Source organism: Onychostoma macrolepis, chromosome 22 (assembly GCF_012432095.1).
Source record: "Onychostoma macrolepis isolate SWU-2019 chromosome 22, ASM1243209v1, whole genome shotgun sequence".
Taxonomy (NCBI): Eukaryota; Metazoa; Chordata; class Actinopteri; order Cypriniformes; family Cyprinidae; genus Onychostoma; species Onychostoma macrolepis.
The window spans coordinates 19,195,529-19,209,857 of record NC_081176.1 but is presented as its reverse complement, the minus strand read 5'-3'; the positions used below and the strand labels follow the sequence as shown (position 1 = coordinate 19,209,857).

The window sequence follows — 14,329 nt, the reverse complement described above, 5'->3', positions numbered from 1 at the left end:
TAATGTTAGCGAAGATTAGTAAATACAGTAACAAATGTATTTCTCATGGTTAGTTCATGTTAGTTAATACATTAACTAATGTTTAACTAATGAACCTTATTGTAACGTGTTACCGAAAAAAAAATAAGATAGATTTTCTATAAGTAATTTTACTAAGTCCTAGATTTAAAAAAATATTACATTCTGACCAACAAAGACACTCTTGCCATAAGACATCAGTCTTTATGTGTAACCAAACACTCATCAAATGTATGTACTTAACCTGGCATATTTCTTTAAAGAGCTTGTGACATGGAAACGAAATAGATCGCTTGAGTCATACCAACCATGTGACACATGACATTTATTCTAGGTACAGATTCAGACAGACATGTCATATTGTGCAATATGGAGTCCAAAAATAAATTTTAAAAAAATCACAACTGCAATTGTGACAGTAATTTGGTTTATTTTCCATTTTAATGTAACCTGATAAAGGCAAAACAGCTGTTGTGACTTCATGGATGTGTAAATGTCACATAACCACACTCGAAAAAGGCATCTTAATCACAGTATGGGAAAACATAAGGCATTTCCAAACTAGCCATATGACTTAGTCAAACAATCAAATATATATATGGACTTTCACAGACCGGTGAAACAACTGACCATCTAAAACACTGCGCACCATTGCATTTTCCTACTGAAGAGCTATAATACCTCAGCAATGCAATGAATAGTTTACATACATTATATATATATATATATAACTGTTATTTGAATAATTTCTCAATTCATGAAATGCTTAATAGACGCATTCACATAACTGCTATATATACGGCAATTTGAACGCGTTGATCAAATTGCACAACTTCACACCGGTCATCCCTGGCGTAAAATATTGCAGGATAGGACTAGAGGTGTGACGCGTGAAATGTTTACAAATTGAAATAAAGATGACAGCAGCCCTCCTTTGGTATCCGCACGATCCAAGACGAATCTGATTTTTTTATTTTCTTCTTCTTCTTCAAAAAAAAAAAAAACTTGCCCTTTTATCCCAAGTCAGGGATCTGGCTCAACAGACGGTGGGCGTTTAGTGTGGATCCCAGAGAATAACCATCAGAGGAAGCCGAAGACACACTGATCCCTCACCATCCCTTTTCCGTAGGAGCGGATCACACGATCAGCGCCCAAATAATCACTTCCAAGGAAAACGTGAATTCAGACAGTGGATAATAGTAAAGAAAAAAAAAAAAAAGAGGGACAAACAAACAAAACCCCCCCCCCAAAACAAGGAAAAGGAATGTTACCTAGAGATTCACGCTTCTAAGGGATGTCTAGAATTAGCGTGGAAATCACAACGAGGTAAAAAGAGGAAAGAGCCGTAGCCATAGCACAACACACAGGAGCAAAGCCGAGATAAATAGAGGGGAACTGAAGCCCAAGGGTGGGGGTAGAGCTGGGGGAAGTGGGGTCACAGGTTCTGACAGCACTGAAATTTGTTGCCCTTTAAACCATCAGTAGTGGGCGGCACGCTGATGTCCACTACGTTGTTGCCGGGAGACTCGTCGTGCATGGACCTGTCAGCAATCTGCTTCTGTGATACGATCCGATAGATTTCTGTAACGAAAAGAGCCGTTACATGTTAAGAGACATTTAGTGCACAATGTGAATGTAGTAAGGTGCGGTCACATCAATGCTGTTCGGTGGCCACAATCATTGAAAATCATTTCTATTGGAATCCACATGATCAGTAATGTCGCAAGAGGATGAAATATTTCCCACAATCTATGTTTTGCAGATTTTTGGCCACTACATTTTGCTGAAAATTCACTAACGGTGCATTCACACGGGGCGTCTGCGTTTCTCATGTCATGCATTGTGGAACTGAAGTGTGGATCTGTTGCATTGCAACACTGCTGTTGCTCACGGCAGAAATTGAAAAACTTCAACTTTTCAAGCTCCAGCACAGGCGTCATCCAATCAGACTGCGTTACGCATAAACCCTAGCGCAGTCGCTAGCCAAATGCCTTCATGCAACATCAGAAAAGTAATGTGATAGCTGTTGTCACTATGATGTGAAGCGTCAAGCTTCGACACCCCGTGTGAACGTACCATAATGTGACTGTTCATTTAATTACGATCGGGACCCACCTGTTAGTATGTTTTTAAATGCCTCCTCCACATTTGTGGAATCCAAAGCTGATGTTTCGATGAAGGAGAGATTGTTCTTCTCTGTAGAACAAAAGATGAGAGATAATTTAACACCTCAGGTAGATCTTTTCACACTAAACGACATGAAAATGCAGGAGGAAATGCTTACCTGCAAAAGCTCTAGCCTCATCAGTGGGAACGGCCCGGAGATGCCTCAAATCGCTCTTGTTGCCCACCAGCATGATGACAATGTTGTTATCCGCGTGATCCCGCAGCTCCTTCAGCCAGCGCTCCACATTCTCATAAGTCAGATGTTTTGCAATGTCATAGACCAAAAGAGCTCCAACTGCACCCCGGTAGTATCTGTGAAAGAGACCCACGTAAAACATATACTAAAAATTTATATAGCAGTGTTGTCAAAAGAACCGACCGCGATACCATTCAGTACTGCAATTTTAAAAATGTCCATTTCCCGTTAAGATTTGAGCGCTCTTGAGCAGTATCTTAAACAGTGATAGACGCAACGCTTTTAAAATTTCAGTACCAAATAAATTTGTTCTGACAACGATTCAACCATGATTCTTTACTAAATGATGCAGTGGATAAAAAAAAAAAAAAGAAATTATTTGTAATCAATTTATATATTTTACTTTTTATTTACATTAAGTATTATTATTAATTATACTGTAATTATACTATAATTTAATTATTTTATCATTAACTAATATACCATCATGGGCCATACATCAAATAAATGATCAATAATTACTCTATGAAATCACTTACAGAATTATCAATTATAAACTTATTTTTAATTTACAGTATTATTATACTGCTACTGTATGTACTATAGTTATAGTATAAGATATAACTTTAAAAATCCTCCTATTATTAAACAGAATTTAAATTATACTCCATATTAATTGTATATTAATTAAAAAATAATTTACCAATAATGCTAAAATTAATGTATTTAATTACTAGATAAATTATTATTATTTATAGATTTATATTCATTTTAACAATTCTATAAAATTACTTTCACATAATTTGTTTTTAAAAAATATATATTTTTAGTACATGTTTTAGTCAGAGTAAAATATTTTCCATATTTCTAAAAAGTAAATAAATAATATTTTAACCAGCTCTACAACAAATATACTATAAATAATTAACTTAAAATAATTTGATCAATAACTAACATTTTTTATAGAATTATTATGATAAATCATGAAGATATGTGAACCCAATGGCCCATACAGACTGATGAGTGTGAATTAATTGGCTCATAGAGATGATGGGTGTGAGCCAGATGGCCCACACAAAGGACATTCAATCTTGTGCATTGAGGACCCTACATGGGAGGTCCTAACAGTGCCATACTCTGGTATAAAAATTCATCCCACACACAGAACTCTGGGTTAAGATTTAATTACTTCTTCATGTACTCACGCTGATGTGATGGCTCTGTAGCGTTCCTGTCCCGCTGTATCCCAGATCTGGGCCTTTATGGTTTTGCCGTCCACTTGGATGCTGCGGGTTGCGAACTCCACACCAATGGTGCTCTTGCTCTCCAGGTTGAACTCATTCCGAGTGAAACGAGACAACAGGTTACTCTTCCCCACACCAGAGTCTCCAATGAGCACCACTAGAAAACACAATAAAACATCAGACTGTTTGAACAAGACAGCTTCACAGCTGCTCTTATAAAAACCATATCCATAGAGAAGATATCATAGCCATCACCGCAAGAAATGAAGGGCACAGAACAGATACAATCTACCATGTGAGTCCTCGAAAGTAAACCACAAACCAAAGTATGCATCCAAAGCGCAAATACAATGTCATCATTTGAAAAGCAGAAAAACACTAGATTATAGGGATGGGACAAAAAAAACGATTCACCTAACTATCGCGTTTTTTTTTATTTACGATTTTGAAATCGATTTTTTTATACCAGAATCAATATTAAGTCATTTTAAATACATTGCTTTATTTTAGTCCTTGCTTATATACGAAGCGGAGGAAAGTTACCTCGATGTGTTGTATCGGTGAGTATTTCAGCGTTTCTCAACTGGTGGGTCGCTTGTTACGAAATAAAAAGTCTCTCACCTCAGAAAAACGAACTATCCTGTCCTGTCAGATATTATACCGTGTTCGTAGCACGTACTCTTCTACGTGGCGCCGTGCTGTATATCACTTCACTAAAGCGCAGAAACTACGAGCATGCAACGAGTGAAATAAAAGTACAGTACCGACAAATTATATAACTGGTACTGCGTGTGTTAACTGGGAAGGATTTGCATGAAGGTATGATATTCAGGAGCAGTTTCCACATTTCATTAACAGTTCATGTTAGTATTGTATATTCACCATGGTAACTGTTGTTTCCATAACCCAAAAATACATATAAAATAAATGTATGTGTTTAAATGACTGCGGTGGCTCAAACCAACTTAATTGTATTAACACAAACTAGTTTGGGACTGCCATTTAATAGCCTTACCTTATAAATCATATTCTTAACGGTCTTCACTTAATTTTTGTGAAATAAATTTGCTTTTGTTTTGTTACAAATCCCATTCACAAAGAGACCTTAGGAATGCTAAGGGATTAATTATATTATATATTTTATTTAATGCAGTCCAGTAATTTAAAGAATGGCTTTCGAGTTAAGTTTGATGTTAAAGAAAGCTTTGACAGACTCTTCATTTTATTAATGGAACTAGTTTGATGAGCGCTTTATTTCAAAAGCCACTTTATTTCAAAAAGTATTTTTCTATTGGACTTTTTGTGGCTGTTTGTTTATGTTTACTGAAAACTGAAATAAAACAGGAAAAATGACTGCTAAGATGTGCGTGTTATTTTTTAAAATTTTATTGTGACAGTCTGTATTATTAAGTGTATCATTCAACTTTTCCCCATGGTCTAGAGTTAAAAAAAAGTAAATAAATTAAATCGCCTTGCAATATTTGTAGAATCGAAATCTTTAAAAAAAATAATAATAAAAAAATAAAATAAATAAAAATCGCAACATATCATATCAGCACCCAAGTATTTTGATAGTATCGAATCGGGAGGTAGGTGTATCGTCCCATCCCTACTAGATTAGTCAGCCATCCTGGTTACGTCTACATGACGAGGCCATAGAGATAAGAGAGAAGCCGTAATCTACCAGCACACACGTCCACTGTCATTTCCCATTCGCTCCATCAATCTGACACCATAAACACTAAAATACAGGCCTAGCCAAATTATACAAGGAATGAGAAATGCTTAGAAAATATCAATCAGCTCATACTGTGTCCGTTGCAATGTGGTCAGCATTCATTTTCTCTAGAGGAAACCTGAAGTAATTCACAAAACGGTTGTTGATATACTGGAGAACACCTAAAAATTGGTCAAAACTTTCAACAAGAAATCTCAAAATAACCAAAGTGGCACATCTGTAAAACCTCAACAGAAATCTGTGGTTGTGTCACATACTGAAACTCTTTTTAAAGGCACTGTGTAAAAACAGGAACCCAATGTGGGAAGGAACTTTTAAATGTATAACTTATTAATAATTAAACAATATAGCATATACACACATATACATATATATATACATATACACACACAAAGATATATATACACATACACACACACACACACACACACACAGAGATATGTATACACATATACATATACACACACAGATATATATATATATATATATACACACATACACACACAAAGATATACACACACATACACATATACACACACACAAAGATATATATACACATACACATACACACACACACACACACAAAGATATATATACACACATACACACACAGATATATATACACATACACACATACACATACATACACATATATATATACACACACACACGCAAAGATATATATACACATACATACACACACACACACAAAGATATATATACATACACACATACACATATACACACACAAAGATATATATACACACATACACAGATATATACATACACACAAAGATATATATATACACACACACAAAGATATATATACACACATACACAGATATATACATACACACAAAGATATATATACACACATACACAGATATATACATACACACAAAGATATATATATACACATATACACACACACACACACACAAAGATATATATGCATACACACACAAAGATATATATGCATACACACACAAAGATATATATGCATACACACACAAAGATATATATGCATACACACACAAAGATATATATGCACATGCAAGTGAAGCAATTTGATGCATCCAAAAATATGTTTTACAATGACGTCATGATCATCTACAGTTGTCAATTTCACATTACATTACAGGGTTCATGCGTCAGCTTAATGATTTAACTATATTGCCCACAGTAAAAGCTACAGAAAAGCTTACAATTGCAGGTAATGGCCAAATTCGGCCTGTGTGAACATAAAGAAGTGACTCTTGTGTAATAAACGACAAAAAAAAGTTTCCTAAGGCCTAGCAACCACACAAAATGTTAAGCAACACAGAGCTACTAAACGACTAACGTTACAAAAGTTGAGGTTGTTCGACGTTTTTGGTATAGAAGCAAAACCCGCTGAAGTGAGCAGAACATATTTAGTTTGTTGTTTAGGTATGAACTGATTGCATTAAAAGAGCTAGTTATTTAGCTCACTTTAGTTTGGAAGCTATCTAGCTGCTTGGCTAACATAATGCTAACTAAATAAGCGAATTGCATTATCGTTTTTCCATACTGTCGAAGGAAGATGCAAATCATTAAACTCAATATTCAAATGTATTAATCTACTATCAGCACTTGATTCTTCGAAAGTCACCGGTTAATATTTCGATAGCTAACGCCAGTAAACTAGCTTTCCAGCTAACCCTTCTAGCCACAGTCATCAGGAAACTTGATGTTTTCGTTGATAATAAAGAAAAAGAAAACACGTCTATTCTTATTTTTGATACATTATAAAATACTGACCTTTAAATAAATAATCGTATTCATCGTCACGGGTCCCCATTGTTGGTTTACCGCACTAAAATGTTGTTGTTTGGCGACAGACCTCTCCTGATTAACGATGTCCGATTCGTGAACGAATCGTTCTTACGAGTCGGATCTTTTTAATGACCGTTTGAACCGACTCACGAGTCGGACTGAATGATTCATACACAAACCGAGAATCTGATTTAGTTTTAATACATGGTAGAATGAGCTTAGAAAATACTCCTGGAGTCTTGATGATAGAGATTGCAGCAAGACAATAACGAGATATTCTATGTTTCTTATACCACATTCTCAGTTTTGGCTCCTTTTTTCTCAAATATTTCTCAAGTCTCATTTACTTCTATTTCTCCTAAGGAATTTTATGTCTATTTGACATATAATAATAGACATATTGCAGATGAGCAAACACTCTAAAAAAAAATATGTCTTGCAGATGTAAATGCAGACGTCCGTCTCCGAGATGTACTTGCTAGCAACCATTTTTCTTCTGGGTAGTAGTAGTAGCCTAGTAGTAGTAGTAGTGTTAGTATTGGTATTAGTAGGCTAGGCTATTATAGACACTCTGCAAAAGCATCAGTTCTGCTCATAAGTTTCATACCCCTTGCAGAAAATGCAAAATTAAAAGTTAAAATTAAGAGATATTGCATTTTATTTTTATTTTGTACTGTCCTGAATAAAATATTTCACATTGGCCTAACAGTTGTTTACATACACCTCACAAGACAAAATAACTGATTTGATAAAAAATTGCCCTATACAAAAAAATATTTACATATCTTAACTGTGTCAGATGATCCATGAATGTTTTCATGTTTTGTAATAGTTGTTAATGAGTCCCTTGCTTGTCCCTGAACAGTTCTTTTCTGTTTCTTTTCACTCTGTGGGACAATTAAGGGACTCATAACTCATAACTATTACAAAAGGTGAAAATATGTACTCATCCTCAAGAAGGAATATTCATCTGCTTGAATAAAGATCGGGCTATTCATACCCATATGAGCACAAATACAAACACGCACAAGCACACACACCCTCCCGCCACACACTTGAGCGCAATCATGCATACATATATCTGCACTCATACAGTATACATTATACACTTTTATATGACCTATTAAAAAAATATGGACTGTAAGCATTGAAATAAATGATCAAATCTGAAGACTATTTAATATTTCTGTAAATTATATAATAATTTTAATAAAACATACAAATAAGACAGAACCTATATATAGGCCCATAGGCAGAATTATACCCTGGTGCATGACATCCACTGCAGTAGACAGATATATTTTCTGTCACAGAAAAAAATGTATTAGAAAAATATTGTTAAAATCTCTGGATTCATAATCTGGATGAATCTTGATTTCTGACATCCTATTTAACTGAAAAATATTTTTTGTACCTGTCTGGTTTTCTGAGAATAAAAGTAGACACTTATTCCCAAGGTACATGAAGCATCCCCTTTTCCGGCGGTCATTTTGAATATAGGCTATTATGCAATACGTGACCCTGGACCACAAAACCAGTCTTAAGTCGCTGGGGTATATTTGTAGCAATAGCCAAAAATACACTGTATGGGTCAAAATTGTTGATTTTTCTTTTATGCCAAAAATCAAGTAAAGATCATGTTCCATGAAGATATTTTGTACATTTCTTAGCGTAAATGTATCAAAACTTCATTTTTGATTAGTAATATGCATTGCTAAGAACTTCATTTGGACAATTTTAAAGGCATTTTTCTCAGTCTTTAGATTTTTTTGCACCCTTAGATTGCAGATTTTCAAATAGTTGTATCTCAGCCAAATATTCTAACAAACAGATCCTAACAAACCATACATCAATGGAAAGCTTATTTATTCAGCTTTCAGATGATGTAGAAATCTCAATTTCAAAAAATTGACACTTAAGACTGGTTTTGTCGTCCAGGGTCACACACATATATATATATATATATATATATAAAAGATAAAAAGACAATAATTAAATGGAATCAGACAACACTTTGGGGGTTCATTAGTGATGCTACATCTTAAATGGTTCAAAATGGCTTCCAAATATCCACTGTAGTGACCACAATGCATCAGAGGGTTAAGAGCAGGGGTGTAAACCTTTGAACCAGATGATTTGTACATTTTCTTAATTCCTTACTGTGGAAAACTGCTGTTGTGAAAAATATCATGCACAGGAAACCAGGTCCTATGTTTGGTGGATGTCATGTTTCTCTACAGGACCTTTGGTGTTCCAAAGTAGCTATTTAGATTAAATTACAAAACCCGTGTAATCTAACGGAACACGTTACAAAGTACGTTTTAAAGCGTTTATTTTACAATCTGTAGTAAAATATATTTTAAAAGTAACCTTCCCAACCCTTTTTAAACATCTGATATTTTCTCAATACTATCTTTGAGAAGGAGCGCGTTACAATCAGGCTGTTTTCCCCTAAATAACCACTAGATGAAGTCAAGATACATTTTTGCTGTTGATATAGTGATTTAATTTTGAGCAGTAAGAAGAGAGAGAAAAAAAACGTGTTGTAACCTTGTTGTTTTGCAGAACATCAGTTATATATGATATGAGAATAGAATACCCACTTGGGGTAAAATGCATTGCTTTAGTTACCATGACTTGAAAATCATATAGCTATTCCATCAAATGTGATCTAAAAATATTTGGACTATATTCAAAATTACCTTAGCATCAGGCTAGTTAGCTAGCCAGCATCAACAATAGCTATTTTTAAAACAGGCTGATTTTCAACATGGTTCATTAATATTCACATTTAGCTATAGACTATTTTATCTTGTCTTTTTAATTTTAAGCAAAAACTGCTTATAATCTGGTTTTGCTGTAAATGTATAAAGAAAATTGTTGGGAGTAAAAAACGGCCCTGGATTTTCTCCTAAATAGGCCCACCACAACTACAAATAGCCGCTATATCTCACAATATTACAGCAATCCTGTCGCATTTATGGCAAATAACACAATACCCATGGTGACCCTTCTGCCAAAAACAATAGAAACCATCACAGAAATTCTAATGATTTAAATACCATTACAAACATTACAAACCATCAACTTTTAACCATTAAGTAATCCTGTAGTGTGTTTTGGGATATATTAGGATTTAGTGTATTTTTTTTTTTTAAAGCCACCAATAGAAGACGACCAGTTACCAGCAGAGACCAACAGGCACCATTACAGTTTCCATTAAAACCAATAATAGTTTCATTATAACCAGTAAAACCATTACAAATTATACGATGGATTGAAATAAATGTATTAGGCTATCTTATGAACTAAAATTCTTGAAATCTATATATAAAAAAAGCATAACGCAAAACGTATAATATGACAATGATAAACATAAACCTAGAATAGCTGCTGTCTCTTTATGAATGAAATGCGGAGTGATAATAACAGTGAACGACTAGGGATTTTACTATAGTGCTCATAGGCTACATGAGAGAGGAGGGCAAAGGTAAACTGTTCGCTTTTATTTATTTTTTATTTTTTAGCTTGTTCAAACCGCCTTTATCTTCACGTTTTTTGCTTGCCATCACGAGCCCACTTCGTGTTAGTTTCGTTTTCTTATAAACAAAAATAGATTAGCGCCCCCTTTTGTCGGCCGTCAATGTCACTCAGTGTGACACTTTGTCTTTGATGTTGACAGCCAGGCTGACCGCCGTCGAATGGGCTTCTCCAGAACGTCCAGATGGCCAGTCCGCCGCTGCCCACCAAAAAAAAAAAAAAAAAAAACTAGGATAGGCTAATTATTATAGAGACACATCTAAGTTTTGTTTCACAGAAAACGTTTAAGTGCTTAAGGGGCAGGTTTCCCCACGCTACCCTAAACATAACGTTTTCTTGGTAGACAGCATCGAATTCACGTCCTTCTGAGGTGTACGAAGAGTAGCTGTTTCATAGTTTCGTGCACAAAGATAGCCTACTGCTACAAAGGTAAGCTGATATAGAAATCATAAAGATATTTATTATTCTATGTATTTTGAAAGTAGACAATGCAAAAACTTTACTGTAATTCTATCGATTTCACACGAGAATATCTAATAATAGCCAGATCTTTTACAAACATTATTGCATTACAGTAAAAAATTTTTAAAAGCAAACAAAACAAAAACACAAAATCTCGTGCTTATTCCATTTATCCTTTTCATGCTGCACGCGCCACTGGTTTCAGTTTCATTTCCAGCTAAACGGATCGTTTCTGTCGAAGTGTGGCTTGCCATTTGTGTTCTTTAATAGTAAAAAAGACAAGAGTGTCACTTCAATATTCACGTTAATTAACGCATTGGCTACCTTCGCCAATAATGAATCATTTTAACGTATCCATCTTTTAATGTTAAAGGTAGCCTATACAAATGTACATCAACCAATGCTTAGCCCTAAATGTTGTGTAAGTTCATTGTTAGTTTAAGCGAACTATATACAAGCCTTATTGTAAAGTGTTGCTACCTTTTAAGTGTAGGATACATAATTTTAACCAAAGATCCCTTTTTATTTTTAATTCAGCTGTTAATGCTTCCATTATACACTGTATCTAAAAAAATAAATAAATAAAAATCAAAGTTTTTAATAAAACAAAGATTACTGGACATTTCACAAGAAAATACCATTTTCTTTCTACTTCAAAATTTCACATTTATTTCAATGCTTGCAGTTTTTTTTTTCCAGTGTATTTAGTAAAACGCATTTTTCATTTGTATGTAAATTTATATTTGCATGCTGTTTTGTTTTGCCTTAAAGATGCAAAAAAGGACTGGTCCCGTCACTTCTAATTTAGCAGAAGAGGAAAGAGAACAGCTCTGTGCTTTGCTGGGGAATGTGGAACTGACTCTTCTCTACAAAGCTTCAGTTCATGAATATCAAGCTGCTGTCTTCCACCAGAGATGTGACAATAAGGGTCCCACTTTACTTGTAGCCTACAACAGTTCAGGCTACATCTTTGGTGGATACACTAGTGTAGATTATGCTCAAAGTGAGAAGTATATTAGCGATAGGGAAGCTTTCCTGTTCAGCTTTCAAGGCAAGAACCCTGTCTACAGCAAAGTTAACAGTGGAAATTATGCACGTTATGATGATGCTGGAATGCCCAACTTTGGCCAACAGCTGACCTTTTGCAATGGCAATGGCGAAGTTGTGTATAATGAAGGAGGTAAATCATACAGTTTCAATGCTAAAAGACTGTATGGGAATGATACTGAGCTGACTGAATGTGAGGTCTACAAAGTCAAAGAGAGTAAGTAAATCAGAAAAAGTGTCTGTCATGTAGTAAATATAAGTCCAGCCTCTAAAAATGTACTTGTTTAATCGCTATTGTTAACCGTACTCGGCAGAGGTTTATAATCTTACTCAATATTTATCAGAATGTCACATATGGGGAAGGCAGGAGAAGGAGAAGCCATGGAGGAATATTCGGTGGACATCTATGTAAGTTTACTCTCAATGTTCTTTCATTGTTGCTGACTTTATACATTAATCTTAAATAATGAAGTTGTGATTTCTTAGACGAAGAGATGAGCTTATGGAAATGATCAGGAATTATAAACCCCTGGTGACGTCTGTCAGGCGTGCTCGAATCCTGATGATCGGTCCTGTAGGTGCTGGAAAATCCAGTTTCTTCAACTCCATCAACTCCATCTTCACTGGTCATGTGACCCACAAAGCCATGTCAGGATCTGCAGGCACTAGTCTCACCACACAGGTACAGATTCAACAGGATTCATAATGTTTCCTACAGAAGTCTCTCTTCAGTCTGAGGAACTTCTCTTGATGTGATTCTCTTCTCGGTTGGTAGTTTCGCACATATCCAGTGAAAGATGGTCGTGGAGGAAAGCCGTTGCCATTTGTGTTGTGTGACACCATGGGACTCGAGGAGCAATCAGGTGCAGGACTGGATATTGAGGACATCAGCAGCATTCTTCAAGGTCACGTACCAGACCGCTATAAAGTAAGTGCACTCATCTCAAAAATAAATGAAGGTTGAAGTAGAAATTATGTTTGTTTCATGCTAAATCCTCTCGATTCAGTTCAACTCCACAGCTCCGTTTCGACCCGATGACCAAAAGGCCTCCAGACCTGCATCTCTGCAGGAGAAGATCCACTGTGTGGTGTACGTGATAGACGCCAGCAAAATCTCCCTCATGTCTGACAAACTAGAGGAAAAACTTGCTGTGATACGCAGAGAAATAAACTCACTGGGTGAGAGAATTAACAATGTTCAAGGATAAATTATAATTTACTTATGACACATCCCAAATACTCAGTTAGCCAAAAGTGAACTATTATACAAAATGTTGGTTATTTACACAATTTCAGATATTCCTCAGATGGTCTTGATGACAAAAGTAGATGAAGCATGTCCTCATGTAGAGAAAGACCTTTATAAAATTTATGCCAGCTCCTACATCAAGTCAAAGGTGAGACACGGTCACATGATCACATGGTCTGTTGCTACAGGACTCAGAGTGAGTGAGATGTTGTTTTGTGTCTGCAGATTCAGGAGGTGAGCTCTCGGTTGGGTGTGCCGGTGTCTTGTGTGTTACCGGTGAAGAACTACAGTCAGGAGCTGGAGCTGGAGCTCAACTGTGACGTCCTGCTTCTCTCCGCTCTACAGCAGATGTTTCGCTTAGCAGACGACTATCTTGATGATGCTGATGCTGATGCAGACGACTAGATGATGTACATGTAATTTAGGCCATAAAGTACTGCAGTGATAGGGTTTATACTTCTAGATCAACAATGGTTCATCTTAACTCTGAAGATTGGTATTCTCCACTGTTTATCCATAGATATTTCATAATCATACATAATATCCATTTAGGGAGGAAAAAGGGAATTGCAAACAAAGTTCATATCACTTAAGTTGCATGTTACATTATAATCATTGTTGCTTTTGTAGTTTCTTCTTGTTATATTGTTGTGCCATGATAAGGGTGAATGATTTGATAGTACTGTAAATTAAGAGAAAGTCAGAGACTTCAAGATGCTAAAATCTGTATAGGCATAAAAAATAACTTATTCTTTTTGATTCTCAAAAGTGCTCACTTTTTGATTCTGTGCTTGAACTGTCTTTCAGGACTGTGCAAGATTAAATAATTAATTATACACATACAACTAAACTTTTATGTGTGTGTGTGTGTGTGT

The 14,329-nt window shown here is 35.4% G+C and overlaps 2 protein-coding genes across 2 annotated transcripts; one reads left to right on the top strand and one right to left on the bottom strand.

The window, feature by feature from the left end:
- Window positions 1-323: 323 nt before the first annotated feature.
- Window positions 324-7,276, bottom strand: rab11ba (RAB11B, member RAS oncogene family, a). The gene is made up of 5 exons (XM_058761275.1): window positions 7,142-7,276; window positions 3,586-3,781; window positions 2,303-2,496; window positions 2,134-2,214; window positions 324-1,599 (listed from the first exon to the last, which is right to left on the bottom strand). The coding sequence occupies exons 1-5, from the start codon at window positions 7,179-7,181 to the stop codon at window positions 1,454-1,456; spliced, it is 657 nt and encodes a 218-aa protein (XP_058617258.1). The 5' UTR covers window positions 7,182-7,276; the 3' UTR covers window positions 324-1,453.
- Window positions 7,277-10,694: 3,418 nt separating this feature from the next.
- Window positions 10,695-14,290, top strand: LOC131530562 (interferon-induced protein 44-like). Its single transcript, XM_058760901.1, has 8 exons — window positions 10,695-11,125; window positions 11,930-12,422; window positions 12,550-12,613; window positions 12,692-12,887; window positions 12,981-13,133; window positions 13,213-13,384; window positions 13,502-13,602; window positions 13,680-14,290. The coding sequence occupies exons 2-8, from the start codon at window positions 11,930-11,932 to the stop codon at window positions 13,857-13,859; spliced, it is 1,359 nt and encodes a 452-aa protein (XP_058616884.1). The 5' UTR covers window positions 10,695-11,125; the 3' UTR covers window positions 13,860-14,290.
- The last annotated feature ends 39 nt before the right edge of the window (window positions 14,291-14,329 follow it).

Bases quoted from the DNA above. Each gene is read 5' to 3' on its own strand.
- rab11ba (XM_058761275.1), bottom strand. From the start codon at position 7,181: ATGGGGACCCGTGACGATGAATACGATTATTTATTTAAAG. The intron at 2,497-3,585 runs GTGAGTACATGA...TCTCTTTCACAG, and splicing joins TACAGAGCCATCACATCAGC to ATACTACCGGGGTGCAGTTG. The intron at 2,215-2,302 runs GTAAGCATTTCC...TTTGTTCTACAG, and splicing joins TGAGGCTAGAGCTTTTGCAG to AGAAGAACAATCTCTCCTTC.
- LOC131530562 (XM_058760901.1), top strand. From the start codon at position 11,930: ATGCAAAAAAGGACTGGTCCCGTCACTTCTAATTTAGCAGAAGAGGAA. The intron at 13,134-13,212 runs GTAAGTGCACTC...CTCTCGATTCAG, and splicing joins ACGTACCAGACCGCTATAAA to TTCAACTCCACAGCTCCGTT. The intron at 13,385-13,501 runs GTGAGAGAATTA...ACACAATTTCAG, and splicing joins CAGAGAAATAAACTCACTGG to ATATTCCTCAGATGGTCTTG.